Source organism: Procambarus clarkii, chromosome 84, assembly GCF_040958095.1.
Source record: "Procambarus clarkii isolate CNS0578487 chromosome 84, FALCON_Pclarkii_2.0, whole genome shotgun sequence".
Taxonomy (NCBI): domain Eukaryota; kingdom Metazoa; phylum Arthropoda; class Malacostraca; order Decapoda; family Cambaridae; genus Procambarus; species Procambarus clarkii.
The window spans coordinates 5,188,463-5,205,779 of NC_091233.1; the positions used below are offsets into that span (position 1 = coordinate 5,188,463).

The window sequence follows — 17,317 nt, forward strand, 5'->3', positions numbered from 1 at the left end:
CCACAGTATTGACAAACCTTACTCACTCCCACAGTATTGACAAACCTTACTCACTCCCACAGTATTAACAAACCTCACTCACTCCCACAGTATTGACAAAACTCACTCACTCTCACAGTATTGACAAACCTTACTCACTCCCACAGTATTGACAAACCTCACTCACTCCCACAGTATTGACAAACCTTACTCACTCCCACAGTATTGACAAACCTCACTCACTCCCACAGTATTAACAAACCTCACTCACTCCCACAGTATTGACAAACCTCACTCACTCCCACAGTATTGACAAACCTTACTCACTCCCACAGTATTGACAAACCTTACTCACTCCCACAGTATTAACAAACCTCACTCACTCCCACAGTATTGACAAACCTCACTCACTCCCACAGTATTGACAAACCTTACTCACTCCCACAGTATTGACAAACCTTACTCACTCCCACAGTATTAACAAACCTCACTCACTCCCACAGTATTGACAAACCTTACTCACTCCCACAGTATTGACAAACCTCACTCACTCCCACAGTATTGACAAACCTTACTCACTCCCACAGTATTGACAAACCTCACTCACTCCCACAGTATTGACAAACCTTACTCACTCCCACAGTACTGACAAACCTCACTCACTCCCACAGTATTAACAAACCTCACTCACTCCCACAGTATTGACAAAACTCACTCACTCCCACAGTATTGACAAACCTCACTCACTCCCACAGTATTGACAAACCTTACTCACTCCCACAGTACTGACAAACCTCACTCACTCCCACAGTATTAACAAAACTCACTCACTCCCACAGTATTGACAAAACTCACTCACTCCCACAGTATTGACAAACCTCACTCACTCCCACAGTATTAACAAAACTCACTCACTCCCACAGTATTGACAAACCTCACTCACTCCCACAGTATTGACAAACCTTACTCACTCCCACAGTACTGACAAACCTCACTCACTCCCACAGTATTAACAAAACTCACTCACTCCCACAGTACTGACAAACCTCACTCACTCCCACAGTATTAACAAAACTCACTCACTCCCACAGTATTGACAAAACTCACTCACTCCCACAGTATTGACAAAAAAACTTTCTTGACGCCTAATCGGCCGTAATTTTCAACAACAGGATAAATATAGTTGTGCATGTACATAATTAAAGCCATGCTAATTTGTCGTTTTTGTAGAGAAGCGTTGACTCGGGCGACTATGTGAGTGACGGACACTTTTGTGTAGCTAAATCCAACATAATTGTGTACACATGTGACACAGTGACGGTGGACTGGTTGTACACATGTGACACAGTGACGGCAGACTAGTTGTACACATGTGACACAGTGAGAGTGGACTGGTTGTACACATGTGACACAGTGAGAGTGGATTGGTTGTACACATGTGACACAGTGAGGGTGGACTGGTTGTACACATGTGACACAGTGAGGGTGGACTGGTTGTACACATGTGACACAGTGAGGGTGGACTAGTTGTACACATGTGACACAGTGAGGGTGGACTGGTTGTACACATGTGACACAGTGAGGGTGGACTTGTTGTACACATGTGACACAGTGAGAGTGGACTGGTTGTACACATGTGACACAGTGAGAGTGGACTGGTTGTAAACATGTGACACAGTGAGAGTGGACTGGTTGTACACATGTGACACAGTGAGAGTGGACTGGTTGTACACATGTGACACAGTGAGAGTGGATTGGTTGTACACATGTGACACAGTGAGAGTGGACTTGTTGTACACATGTGACACAGTGAGATTGGACTTGTTATACACATGTGACACAGTGAGAGTGGATTGGTTGTACACATGTGACACAGTGAAAGTGGACTGGTTGTACACATGTGACACAGTGAGAGTGGACTGGTTGTACACATGTGACACAGTGACGGTGGACTGGTTGTACACATGTGACACAGTGAGGGTGGACTGGTTGTACACATGTGACACAGTGACAGTGGACTGGTTGTACACATGTGACACAGTGAGGGTGGACTGGTTGTACACATGTGACACAGTGACGGTGGACTGGTTGTACACATTTGACACAGTGACGGTGGACTGGTTGTACACATGTGACACAGTGAGGGTGGACTGGTTGTACACATGTGACACAGTGAGGGTGGACTGGTTGTACACATGTGACACAGTGAGAGTGGACTGGTTGTACACATGTGACACAGTGAGGGTGGACTGGTTGTACACATGTGACACAGTGAGGGTGGACTTGTTGTACACATGTGACACAGTGAGAGTGGACTTGTTGTACACATGTGTCACAGTGAAGGTGGGCTGGTTGTACACATGTGACACAGTGAGGGTGGACTGGTTGTACACATGTGACACAGTGAGAGTGGACTGGTTGTACACATGTGTCACAGTGAGAGTGGACTGGTTGTACACATGTGTCATAGTGAGAGTGGACTGGTTGTACACATGTGACACAGTGACGGTGGACTGGTTGTACACATGTGACACAGTGATGGTGGACTGGTTGTACACATGTGACACAGTGAGGGTGGACTGGTTGTACACATGTGACACAGTGATGGTGGACTGGTTGTACACATGTGACACAGTGAGGGTGGACTGGTTGTACACATGTGACACAGTGAGGGTGGACTGGTTGTACACATGTGACACAGTGAGGGTGGACTGGTTGTACACATGTGACACAGTGAGAGTGGACTGGTTGTACACATGTGACACAGTGAGAGTGGACTGGTTGTACACATGTGACACAGTGACGGCAGACTAGTTGTACACATGTGACACAGTGACGGTGGACTGGTTGTACACATGTGACACAGTGACGGCAGACTAGTGGTACACATGTGACACAGTGACGGTGGACTGGTTGTACACATGTGACACAGTGACGGTGGACTGGTTGTACACATGTGACACAGTGACGGTAGACTAGTTGTACACATGTGGCACAGTGACGGTGGACTAGTTGTACACATGTGACACAGTGACGGTGGACTAGTTGTACACATGTGACACAGTGACGGTAGACTAGTTGTACACATGTGACACAGTGACGGTAGACTAGTTGTACACATGTGACACAGTGACGGTGGACTGGTTGTACACATGTGACACAGTGACGGTGGACTAGTTGTACACATGTGACACAGTGACGGTAGACTAGTTGTACACATGTGACACAGTGACGGTAGACTAGTTGTACACATGTGACACAGTGACGGTGGACTAGTTGTACACACGTGACACAGTGACGGTGGACTGGTTGTACACACGTGACACAGTGACGGTGGACTTGTTGTACACACGTGACACGAGTACACACGAGTAGCAGAATCTAAAACAACAACAACGAACCTGTACACCATTTGATTTGATGGTTGGGAGGCGGGAGTAAAGAGCTCAAGCCCTATCTTAATTAAAGAGCGCTCGGGGATCAGAGTCCTAAGGACCCGGGTTTGATTCCCGGCCGATGCAGAAACAATTGGGAAGACTTTCTTTCACCTGATGCGAACTTAGCAGTAAATAGGGACCAGAGAGTTTGACAGTTGCTACAAGCTACCTCCTAGGGATGTGAGTGTGTGTGTGTGAGAAACATTTACAGTTGTAGGTTTGAGAAAAAATTAATTCGAGAGTTAGCATATTGGAGAAGCAATGGTTGGAAAGGAGGGGGTCGAAGAGCTAATACCTAGATGATTCATGCACCAATAGCAAATACAAATAACTAAATTTATATAAATAAAAATGTAAATGTTCGTTTGTTCAAAATCCCTACTCTCCAAAAGTTCTTCACTGATTGTTTTGAAATTTTCACACAACGTTCCATTCCCATCCGACCATGTTTTTATTTACATACCATATAGATTTCACGTATGTTCCGGGAAACACATGCTTATTATGAAAAATTGTGTTTTCATGTGTTTTTCATATTAAGGGAATCTTCGAAACCTCTTTACCGATTGCTTTGAAATTTTCCCACAACGTTGCATTCGAATAGGCGCGTGCTTTCATATCCCTACTATATACATGCCTCACCTGTGACAGGATAAAACATGTTTTTTTTTTTAAACAGTGCCATCTGTTAGACGTAAGAGCACCATATGTTGTAATCTCCAAAAGTTCTTCACCGGTTGCTTTGAAATTTTGCCACAACCTACGAGGGGCCTCGTAGCCTGGTGGATAGCGCGCAGGACTCGTAATTCTGTGGCGTGGGTTTGATTCCCGCACGAGGCAGAAACAAAACGGGCAAAGTTTCGTTCACCCTGAATGCCCCTGTTACCTAGCAGTAAATAGGTACCTGGGTGTTAGTCAGCTGTCACGGGCTGCTTCCTGGGGGTGGAGGCCTGGTCAAGGACCGGGCCGCGGGGACACTAAAGCCCCAAAATCAACTCAAGATAACCTCAAGATAACCTTACCTTCGAGTACGCGCGTGTTTTTATATACCTACCGTATCGATGCCACACCTGTGACAGGTAAAAACATGTTTTTTGTTTAAACAGCGCCATCTGTTGCACAACAGCAACACACGCTATACTAAATATGTTACGATTCCATTTGAATGTTGCTGATTACATTGAAAATTTGAATTTTCATACATTTCGATTTATTTTCATTTTGATTAAATTATTATGTGGCATTCCATTGGAATTAAGTTGTGTTGTTTAACATACCGTTCATTTAGTGAGTATAAGAGTAGATGCCACACCTGTGACAGGTAAAAACATGCTTTTTTGAAGAACAGCGCCATCTGTTGTATGTAAGAGCAACACACACTGTACTAAATATGTTACAATTCTGTTTCAATGTTTTCAATTGCATTGATATATTGAATTTTCATAGATCTCGATTTATTATCATTTTCATTTAATTATTTTGTGTGACATTGAATGGGAATTGAGTTGTGTTGTTTAACATACCGTTCATTTCTTGAGTATAGTTTATTTTTTATATTTTTTCCTTTATTTCATTTCGTTATTTTCTGTTTTTCTTATATTTCAGTGATGGGAACCTCAGATTATTTGTTGTTCCCAATTTTCAGATGAAAACATTAGATCATTTGGGAATGCATCGGATGAGGGAGTGGGGAATGGTGGGGAGGACGTGAGGACAGAGGAGGGGGGTAAGGGCAGGGAGGACGAGGTGATGGTGGAGATGGGGATGGTGGGTACAAGGGGACAGGGGAAAGGAGGATGGTAGTGAGGACAAAGAGACTCGGGAGTAGGGAATGGTGGTGTGAATGAGGGAAGACGAGGAGACGGTGGAGTGGGGAATGGTGGGGAGGACTGGGGGACAGGAAAAGTTGCTGTGGCTCAAATGTGCTGAGCCACAGCAATGCATTGCCGGGAATATATATATATATATATATATATATATATATATATATATATATATATATATATATATATATATATATATATATATATATATATATATATGTCGTACATAGTAGCCAGAACGCACTTCTCGGCCTACTATGCAAGGCCCGATTTGCCTAATAAGCCAAGTTTTCCTGAATTAATATATTTTCTCTAATTTTTTTCTTAAGAATTGATAAAGCTACCCATTTCATTATTTATGAGGTCAATTTTTATTTATTGGAGTTAAAATTAACGTAGATATATGATCGAACCTAACCAACCCTACCTAACCTAACCTAACCTATCTTTATAGGTTAGGTTAGGTTAGGTTAGTTAGTCGAAAAATCATTATTTCATGAAAACTTGGCTTATTAGCCAAATCGGGCCTTGCATAGTAGGCTGAGAAGTGCGTTCTGGCTACTAGATACGACATATATATATATATATATATATATATATATATATATATATATATATATATATATATATATATATATATATATATATATATATATATTAGTATATTTTGGTAGCAGTCTTTCCTGTAGACATATATTATTAAATATGACCGAAAAAGTAAGATTAATAATTCTAACACGAATTTTCTCAATCTTTCGTACATTACGCTTCACTGTTAGAGGTAAATCAAAAATTAATTCTCCAAAATTCATTTTTATTTCTAGTCTGACGCGACACGGGCGTGTTTCGTAAAACTTATTACATTTTCAAAGACTTTAGTTCACAAATACACAAATGAATAGAACTTACGTATCTCCGATTTTATATCTACATTTGAGTGAGGTGGGAGGGGTGATGTGGCATTAACACAAGACAGAACAAGAGGGGATATTAATAGGGTATTAAAAGTATCAACACAAGACAGAACACAAACAATGGGTATTGAATAGAAGTGTTTGTAGAAAGCCTATTGGTCCATATTTCTTGATGCTTCTATATTGGGGCGGAGTCTTGAGGTGGGTAGAATATAGTTGTGCAATAATTGGCTGTTGATTGCTGGTGTTGACTTCTTGATGTGTAGTGCCTCGCAAACGTCAAGCCGCCTGCTATCGCTGTATCTATCGATATATATATATATATATATATATATATATATATATATATATATATATATATATATATATATATATATATATATATATATATATATATATATATTTATTGGAGTTATTATTCAGGTCAATATTCAGGAAGGTGCTCAACCTAGATTTAGATGACAGTCAGTGGGACCAAGCAACATTACCAGTGAGATTTGGAGGGATAAGCATGCGAAAGGCAACTGAGGTAGCACTTCCAGCATTCTTATCCTCATGTACAGCAGCCAACGAATTGGTAGGGCAGATCCTACCAGAGCGTATGAGAGAGACAGCGGGAACTCAAGATCAAACGTTCATCGAAGCAGCCAGACAATGGGACACCATTGCACACCCTCAACCCCGACCACAAGTCCCAAAAGACCACAAGCAGGCCCACTGGGATTGCCCCATAATGGAAAAGACTGTCACAGCAATGATTGACAACGCTGATGCTGAAAACAAAGCCCACCTCCTAGCGGTAACAGCACCCCACTCCGGGGATTTTTTATTTGCTGTGCCCAATGCAGCCCTGGGAACTCGCCTCAGTCATGACGCTCTCCGCATTGGAGTTGCCCATCGCCTTGCCGCCCCCAACCTCACCGAACATAGGTGCATCTGCGGAACTGCGATGGCAGACCAATATGGTCGTCATGGTCTGGTATGTCGTAAATCACAGGGTAAAATTGCAAGACATGAAGAAGTCAACGACATCATCAAGAGGAGCCTCGCCACAGCCCGCTGCCCGGCACAAAGAGAACCACACTTATCCAGACCTAACGACCCTCAGAAGCGCCCTGATGGGGTCACCTTGCTACCTTGGAAGGATGGTAAGCAAGTGGTATGGAACTACACGTGCGCTGCCACACTGGCCAGTACCTACCTCCACTACAGCACACGTGAAAGCGGTGGTGCTGCTTCTTTCAGGGAATCGCAGAAAATTATTAAATAGAGAGGTCTAGCACACTGCTACAGCTTTGTTGCGATCGGCTCGGAGACCCTCGGTTGGTGGGGAAAATGTGCATTGAAGTTCCTGAAGGAATTGGGGGACAAATTGATCAGCGCTACAAAACACCAGAGAGCAAAAAGTTTCTTGTTCCAGCGCCTCAGTGTTGCGATTCAGAGGGGAAATGCCTGTTGCGTCTTGGGCACTAGTCCAACTTCAGAGGAATTCGAAGAAGTGTTTGACTTGCAACAATGATCGAACCCGTCTGTGACATTCATCAATGTTTCACGGGTCACCTCCCCCTCGAATGACCGAACAACAACACCCCATCCCCCCACCCCAACCACCATAACCGAGGGAGCCCCTCAGGCCGCCCTTGTTAGCCCTCACTGCAGTTCAAACGATTCCACCCTGCCAATCCACTTGTTTGATTGTTTTTGCTTGCGATAGTTCACATATATATATATATATATATATATATATATATATATATATATATATATATATATATATATATATATATATATATATATATATATATATATATATATATATATATGTGAACTATCGCAAGCAAAAACAATCAAACAAGTGGATTGGCAGGGTCGAATCGTTTGAACTGCAGTGAGGGCTAACAAGGGCGGCCTGAGGGGCTCCCTCGGTTATGGTGGTTGGGGTGGGGGGATGGGGTGTTGTTGTTCGGTCATTCGAGGGGGAGGTGACCCGTTTATGAAAATATCCCTGAAAAACAGATACCTCGGCTCTCGGAAAACAGGTATCGTGTTTTAAGTGCATCGAGTCCACAGTGAACCAGTTTATATTGTGCAGTGATATATCACGAAATTATACAAACTTGTTAGTGTCACCCCTCTGACCCCCCCCCCCTTCCTCCCCATACCCGCTAGTGTGTACCGTCACCCAACCCAAGAGCCACCCTATCCCCCCTGCCCCACCCCCAACCGCGACCGCTGCCTCCCTGTGTCCACTCCCCCTCACGCTACTTCCGCCCAGCGCCCACCCAGAGCCCGCCCAGCGCCCGCCCAGCGCCCACCCAGCGTCTGACCAGCGCCCGCCCAGGGCCCGCCCAGCGTCTGACCAGCGCCCGCCCAGGGCCCGCCCAGCGCCCGCCCGGCGCCCACCCAGCGCCCGCCCAGCGCCCGCCGATGTCGCAGGTCACGACTGACAGCCAGCCTTCTCTCAGCCAAGAGGAGCCATCAATCGACGACAGGTATGGCACATGCCAAGTGTGTGACAAGGTGTGAAGACTCAAGCGTAACGGAGATGTGCGCAAGCATGCTCACGACGGAACCGATTGTCCGGGTATGTGGCGGCCTCCCAAAGAGGGTATCAATCAAGGCCCCACTCCAGCAGTCAGGGAAAACACCTCCAACAGCTTCATTTCGACTGAGAATCTACTAGATGCCATCAAAGCAACATCGGCTGGAACCTTGCAGCACATCCCCAAAGCTGCCCGGCCCCAGGCAGCAGCCAAACTATCCAGCCTCTTGAAAAAGGTCAATGACTCCCCCGGAACCATCCAAGCATGGCGCAACCTTCTCCTGTTTGGAAACATATGCCTAGCTGTCCCTGCAAGGAGAGACAAATCACTAGCTTCGTCGGTCATTATGGCTATAAATAGTTTTCCTAGAGAGGACAACCAGGCACCCCTCCCCACCCGGGCCAAAAACACCCACAGCAGGAAAGGTATCAACAGCAGAACCGAGGCATCCAAAATCAGAGCAGCAGTCAGCAAGAAAATAGAAGAAGGCAACACAATTGGGGCGATCAGAGTCATCACCAGTGAAGACACAGTTGCCACCAGGGATGCCGATACAGCACAAGCCCTGAGGGAAAAACACTCACCCAGAGCTCCTTGTGATGACAGTGTTCCCCTTGTCGGTGTCACCAGAGCAGAACCCCTGTGTGTGCTCGAATCCATGGTGCACAAAGCAGCTTTATCCTTCCCACCTGGATCAGCAGGTGGGTTCACAGGACTACGACCCAACCACATTAAACAAATGCTCAACCCTGCACTGGGAGACATTGCACAAGGCCTCCTGGTGGAACTAACTAGATTCGCCAACACATGTCTAGCTGGCAACATACCAGAGACCATACGGCCTCTTTTTTGGCGCTACCCTCTGTGCCCTGAAGAAAAAAGATGGAAGAATCAGACCGATAGCTGTGGGCAATTCACTCCGGCGTCTCGTCGCAAAGGCTGCAGCTAGAGCAGTTAGTCAGGAAGCAGCCGACATGCTGAAGCCAAAACAGTTTGGGTTTGGCATTCACCAAGGATGTGAGGCAGCGGCTCATGCAGCTAGAGCCTACATTGCCAACATTACGAATGAAAAAGCCCTGATAAAGCTGGACTTCAAAAATGCTTTCAATCTGCTTAGAAGGGATGCAGTACTCAGTGCAGTTCATCGCCTTTTTCCTTCCCTCTACCCGTTTGTAAACTCATGCTACAGCAAGAATCTAACTCTGCTTTTTGGGGAACATGAAATTGAATCACAAGAAGGTGTCCAACAAGGTGACACCCTTGCTCCTTTTCTTTTCTGCCTAGTTATCAAGGAAGTCACCGATAACCTGTCCAGTGAACTCAACATTTGGTTTTTGGATGATGGTACTCTAGCCGGCTCCCCAGCCTCACTCTTGGACGACATAAGAATAATTCAGGAGCAAGGAGCAAGCCTAGGCCTCACCCTGAACCCTTCCAAGTGCGAAATAACCTCCACCATCCAGCACATAATAGAGCAAATAAAGGTTGTTTTTCCTGACATACATACAACCAACCCTGAGGACAGCACACTCCTAGGTGCTCCTCTTGGAAGGAATGCCATCGACGGGGTCCTTGGTAAGAAGATCACTGACCTGAAGAGGATGAACGAGAGGATTGAAGACTTCGATGCTCATGATGCACTTTACCTCATAACCAGATGTGTCGGAAAATCCGACACCACATAATAATATCATACAGACAGATAATAATTGTTGCTGTATTGTATAAACAAGTTAACCATAGAAAACGTAACTTGTAGTGGAATTACCGTCTATAGAAAACGGGATATCATCACCACATACTATTATAAATTCACCAGCTATTCTGCTGGGAATTATTCTTAAATACATTAGTCTTTGGACTTTACCATCATAAAAACATCTCAAATAAATTAACTTAATTATCAATATTAAAGTAGAGTAAATGTGACCCTTCTATCACTTACTGTCATCTGGACAATGTAGGCCAGTAGCGTCAGAGTGAGGAAGGAGGGGCAACCATTGTTTCTACTAAGACCAGAGGCTCACGGGAGCAAATACGGCTCCTGTTAATTTTACTTGGACGTAGTGTTATGGAAACCAAAGGTGTACCATCTTCAACACGCTGTCAACAAATTCAAGTTAAGTGTTCTTCCGAAACCCATTTATCTTTCATTTATGGCCATTAATGTCAGTGGATATAGGGTGACCAGTTAGAGCACGAGATAGCCTCATACTAAAGGTAATTAAGCCAGGTCTTCATTGTTCCTTGTACAGTGTTTCTCTGATATACCTGTCATATACTAGGATTCTGGCTTCACAGCTAGTGCCATTTTGACAGGTCAAGACGAGGAAGCATGCTTTGTGCATCAGTTACCAGGGTGATGGAAGCTACCTCAAAGAGGGAAAATGTGGTGTCTACATCCTGGTTATACCTGGTGGACTAAGGCCTGCTGTACAATAAGATAAGGAACCTCTTCAATATGTGTAGTTAATAATGTAGTTTGATTGGCTGCATATATATAAATTTAATTAATATAAACCCCCCCTAATGTGTAGAGGATCGATTTGTGAGATTATTGCACAAATACAGTCCACTTATCATCATACAAATTGCTATCGAAGTATATAAATTAACGTAAATATAAATTCATATAAATTAAATAAATATAAATCTCACAGGTCGGTTCCCACATTATTTGGTCATCTTCGAACCGGATGACGGATTATTTGATCCTTTGAACCCACATTTGGTCATCTTAGTACCGGATGAACCAGTTAACCAGTGGATTCATTAAATAAACTAGTGCAGTGTGATTTAAACAAAGGCCAGCAGTCAAAGACGGCGGCGTTGCCTCAAGCGAAGTTCACGAGCCCCGCTCAGTTCAGATCAGCCTCGTCAGCGGTTTCATGCACACCCACAGATATTTGGTGGCGTGTTATTCTGTGAAATGACAGCGCTAATATTGAAGCCAGCCAAAGTAGTGGCTGTGGTTTCGCGAGATTGTTCACGGATTTCGTGGTGTTAAATTTCGCGAGAGATTATCTACGAATTTTGTGGACTTTATTTCGCGAGGTCACTAATAATATATAATACTTCTTGATAATATTAGAAGTTTCATGGAGGCAATTAAGAGGCTATTATCAATAATTGTGTATATTATTTCTCCAAAATAGAGAATTATTTAATATATATTGCACTAGTGATCACAATATAATATTTACTAATTGCCAACCCACAACAGGGTAGGATATTACCATTGACTAGTTGAACTATTATCGTTCATCCTAGTCCCATTATTACCATAGTCAGTTGTACTATATTGAACAACCTAACACCATTAATGAATGGTCCAGACCCTATTTTGGGTGTAATTTTTGTCAACTCGAGTTGAGTTGTGTATATATAATAATTTACTTATGATCATCACACCTTTGAGTGATTAATTAGTGTCTCTACCATCCTAGGGTGATATAGAAGAGCTAACCTAAAGGTACTTCCAGTGACACTGGTTTATCACTCAAATCATTAGTGTGTATGATTGCATATATATAATGTGTATTAATTTTAAGTGCTAACCTCTAGTAGAGGTAGGATTACTGCCTAGTGAGTGCAGAATTTTACCCTAGGCTACCATCAGTACTTGCTCACAATTTATGAGCCAGTGGTGCCCAATTAACAAGTCACCATGACTAATCCACAGAAAGCAAAGCGTGCTTTAATAGCAAGTAAACATCAACTGACAAGAGATCTCGACCAATATGAACAGTTGTTATATGAACCTGTAATTAATTATCGTCGGTTGAAAATACCACTATTACAGATTCAAACCCAATTGCATATATTGAAAGCAAATAGGAAATCTTACCAAAATCAGGTCCACGACGACGACGACATAGTAGTTGAAGATGTGGAACCATTCCTGTCTGACCTAGCACAATATGAAGAAGAAACTCAAGCCAGGTTGGAACATTTACACAGGATAATTGAAAAAGAACAATTAGCAAGTACATCAAATAAAGTAGATAATGTTATGGATGATCTGGATCTTTTTGAGAATAAATGTCAAGCCAGATTAGATCCTTTAATCAACAAGGATAAAGCTTCACCCAGTAAAGCTTCACCTAATATTATACCACCAGAAATTAAGCAGTTCTCAGACAATTTATCCACAGTCTCTGTGGATTCTGAAAACCCAATACCTGAGGCTACTAAGTTAACATGCCTCCAAGCTAGAGGTGAAGTTGAACCAGTAGTAGAAAATGTAAATGAAAATAGCGACAGCATTAATTTCCCAGTCTAGCCTCCTAGGGATAATGCTGGCAATGAGAAAACTGTCATACATCTAGTACTACAATTGCTGGATTTACCTCAACCTGATCAGACTGCTGACTCATTACAATCCTTCAGCATGGAGTTTGAGTCACTACTAAGAACATTCAGTCTTAAGGTTGATATAACTACTAGTGAATGGATGACCAAAGTAGTCCTTCAACGAAAATTGTCCAGCGATATACTAGATGAATTATATGCACATCAACATAACACCATCCTGACAGTACAGGACATCATTGAAGGTTTACATTCCATCATAAACAAACGACGTGCAAATGAGGAAGTTAAAGCCTCTTGCAAGTCTTCAGAAATAGAAAATAAGAGTCAATTAAAGGGTAAAACAACTACCCCAAATAAACATCAACCAATTACTCAAACATCAAGTTGCAGAAAATCTGGCAATGCAGCAGAATCCTCCAAGCCTACTGTTACTAGTTCACCCAAACCGGTAACTTCCAAACGTGCAGTAGGCTGGGGGACATGTATCTTCTGCAAAAAGAAACATTCAACATACTGTTGTGCTAATTATCCAACCAGAGACACTCGAATTGAGCGAGTCCAGGAATTAGGGAGATGTTCAAGGTGTCTCAAGTCACACAACATAGACTATTGTGATACCCAATTCAACACCTGCAACAGGTGTAGAAGAGGTAGGCACCATGCAGCACTGTGCAAACATGCGAAATTAACGTATTCAAGACCCAAGGTGGAAGATAGCATTCCCACCACAGTACAGTACTGCAAGGTGCAACAAACAAAGAGTGTCCAATCGGCAAAGTCTAAAGGTAATACGACTTTGCCTACTGCCCAAATTACCATCCTGAATAAGAGGGCCAAGGTCCATACCCGTGGGTTGTTTGACCAAGGATCCCAGAGAACATATATTACTAAAAAGCTGGCAGATGAATTACAATTAAGGCCTGTAGCCCAGATGTCATTCAATATCTCAGGGTTTGTAACAGATGCAGGACCTCAAGTCTACTAGGTGGTACAACCATCAGTACGTTTAGGCAGGTACGTCTGAAGAGTACAAGCCATTGTGGTGGACAAAATACCAGTAGACCTACAAGTTCAAGGTCTGAGAGCAACAGCCAAATTCCTGAGAAAAAGAGGAATAAAACTGGCAGATAATATTAAGTCTGATCACCTCACCGACTTCGGTCTCCTTGTAGGGACAGACTATTGTCATCGATTCATCGGTAGCCCTACTAAATATCAGGGTATAACCATGTTAAACTCTGCAGGAGGTAAATTACTCTCAGACCCAGTATCAAGCCTGAGGAGACCTATGGCTGCAGATAAACAATACCAATAGAAATCTAAATTTGTCAGCTGATTATATTTCTCCAGTAGCATTATACTAAGGAGATTACAGCTGACTATAGTAACAGAGGTTGATGTTAGTATCATCATTTAAAGCTGAAGATCAGTTCATGAGGCCTCAGTGGCAAATCAGTGAACAGTAGCCTAAAACAGCTACAAGTCACTGCGACCAATGTCACTGAACCCACTGCAGTCTCAGAACCATACTTTACTTTAATGATGAGCTATTCAATCTTCTGAATCAATTAACTAAATTAAACCCCAATAAATATGATGACTGATTTGATACATTTATTATTTAATCAAGATGTATTCCATGGGCCTCAGTGTTTATATATCAGTGACCAGTTACCTAAACAAACTTCAAGTTATATCTAATGTCACTGATCTCACTGCAGTCCCTGAATCATACTTGACTGTAGTACTTGATCACATTCAGTCTTCTGGGTTAAATAATATGTAATTAGGCTTGAATATTAGCCTTTCAAGAGGTGACAGGGAAATGAAATCGCATTAGACTTCTAACCCCTGCAACTCTAGTACGGGACATCCGTCCTGTACGAACAGACGCACAAATGTGTGATTACTAACTACTAACATCAAATTAATCTAATAATTCGAAGGAGGAGTATCGGTGTTCGTCTGTTCTAAATAGGACTTCGACCCGTGAGCAGCCCCTGGGGAATTATGTCGGAAAATCCGACACCACATAATAATATCATACAGACAGATAATAATTGCTGCTGTATTGTATAAACAAGTTAACCATAGAAAACGTAACTTGTAGTGGAATTACCGTCTATAGAAAACGGGATATCATCACCACATACTATTATAAATTCACCAGCTATTCTGCTGGGAATTATTCTTAAATACATTAGTCTTTGGACTTTACCATCATAAAAACATCTCATACAAATTAACTTAATTATCAATATTAGAGTAGAGTAAATGTGACCCTTCTATCACTTACTGTCATCTGGACAATGTAGGCCAGTAGCGTCAGAGTGAGGAAGGAGGGGCAGCCATTGTTTGTACTAAGACCAGAGGCTCACGGGAGCAAATACGGCTCCTGTTAATTTTACTTGGACGTAGTGTTATGGAAACCAAAGGTGTACCATCTTCAACACGCTGTCAACAAATTCAAGTTAAGTGTTCTTCCCAAACCCATTTATCTTTCATTTATGGCCATTAATGTCAGTGGATATAGGGTGATCCGGTTAGAGCACGAGATAGCCTCATACTAAAGGTAATTAAGCCAGGTCTTCATTGTTCCTTGTACAGTGTTTCTCTGATATACCTGTCATATACTAGGATTCTGGCTTCACAGCTAGTGCCCTTTTGACAGGTCAAGACGAGGAAGCATGCTTTGTGCATCAGTTACCAGGGTGATGGAAGCTACCTCAAAGAGGGAAAATGTGGTGTCTACATCATGGTTATACCTGGTGGACTAAGGCCTGCTGTACAATAAGATAAGGAACCTCTTCAATATGTGTAGTTAATACTGTAGTTTGATTGGCTGCATATATATAAATTTAATTAATATAAACCCCCCCTAATGTGTAGAGGATCGATTTGTGAGATTATTGCAGAAATACAGTCCACTTACCATCATACAAATTGCTATCGAAGTATATAAATTAACGTAAATATAAATTCATATAAATTAAATAAATATAAATATCACAGGTCGGTTCCCACAAGATGCTTGTCCCTCCCCAGGCTGACCTACTTTCAAAGATGTTTGCCATCTTTCAACAATATTAAATTAGAAGAGTATGACAGCTTGCTGAAATCAACACTAGAAAAAGCCCTCAATCTTTCCCTCAGCGACTCACAGTGGAAAAAGGCCTCCCTTCCTGTCAGACTCGGGGGGCCTTGGCGTGCGCACAGCAACACAAATTGCTGTACTAGCGTCCCTGTCCTCTTCAGTGGGGTCTGACCACTTGGTGAAGGAAATCCTACCTGAGCACCTAGTTCAAGAGGCAGGGGTGCATGATCCCAGCTTCACAGACTGCACAACCAAATGGGTTTCTCTCGCAGGACCAGCACCCCAACCACCGCCTTTGAAGCCCATAAGCAATCCAGCTGGGATCGCCCCATTGCCGACCAAGAAGCTGCAACTTTGCTAGGAGCTGCGACAACACCACATGACACTGCCCGACTTAGAGCTGTAGCAGCTCCCCATGCAGGTGATTTCCTATTAGCAACCCCAATGTCAGCAACTGGCACCCGTCGCACACTGCAGGCCCTCCGAATTCCCATGGCTCATCGCCTCGCTGCCCCAATCCACACCGAATACAGGTGTATTTGCGGCGAGGCAGAGGCCTACAGATATGGATGGCACGGCCTTCTTTGCCAAAGGATGGGAGGATGGCATGCAAGACACGGCGAGGTTAATGACATTATTAAGAGAAGCCTTACTACAGCCGGTTGTCCAGCAGAGAGAGAGCCCCGTTACCTAATGTCTCGCAACTCTGATGAGCCTGTCGGTCGCCCAGACGGAATTACGGTGAACCCCTGGAAGAATGGTAGACAGTTGGTGTGGGACTACACTTGCGTTTCAACTTTAGCCAATACCTATGTTGACTTCAGTGCTACACAAGCAGGAGGAGCTGCCAATCACCGGGAAGCGGCCAAGTCACGTAAATTCAGAGACCTTGAGCACCACTACAATTTTGTCCCCATTGCCTCAGAGACACTTGGTGCCTGGGGTAAAAGTGCTGCTAGCTTTTTGAAGGAGTTGAGGTCTAAGCTAATCGAAACAACTAGAAACCCTAGAGCTGCCAGTTTTCTTTTTCAGCGCCTTAGTGTGGCAATCCAGAGAGGAAATGCTCACTGCATCCACGGTTCCTGGCCGCCATCTGAGGAGCTGGAGGAGCTGTTCAACTTGTGACAAGCAGCCTTGTACCCTGCATGTAATCAATATTGTAACTTTTTTTGTGTAATGACATTTTCAAATAAAGTTAGATAAATATACACAC

At 43.2% G+C, this 17,317-nt stretch overlaps 2 protein-coding genes across 2 annotated transcripts; both read right to left on the bottom strand.

Moving 5' to 3' along the window:
* Nucleotides 1-1,502: 1,502 nt before the first annotated feature.
* LOC138358519 (uncharacterized) lies at nucleotides 1,503-2,447 on the bottom strand. The gene has a single exon (XM_069316497.1). The coding sequence runs from the start codon at nucleotides 2,445-2,447 to the stop codon at nucleotides 1,503-1,505; it is 945 nt and encodes a 314-aa protein (XP_069172598.1).
* On the bottom strand, nucleotides 2,444-3,391 carry LOC138358520 (keratin-associated protein 10-8-like). The gene has a single exon (XM_069316498.1). The coding sequence runs from the start codon at nucleotides 3,389-3,391 to the stop codon at nucleotides 2,444-2,446; it is 948 nt and encodes a 315-aa protein (XP_069172599.1).
* Nucleotides 3,392-17,317: the final 13,926 nt, after the last annotated feature.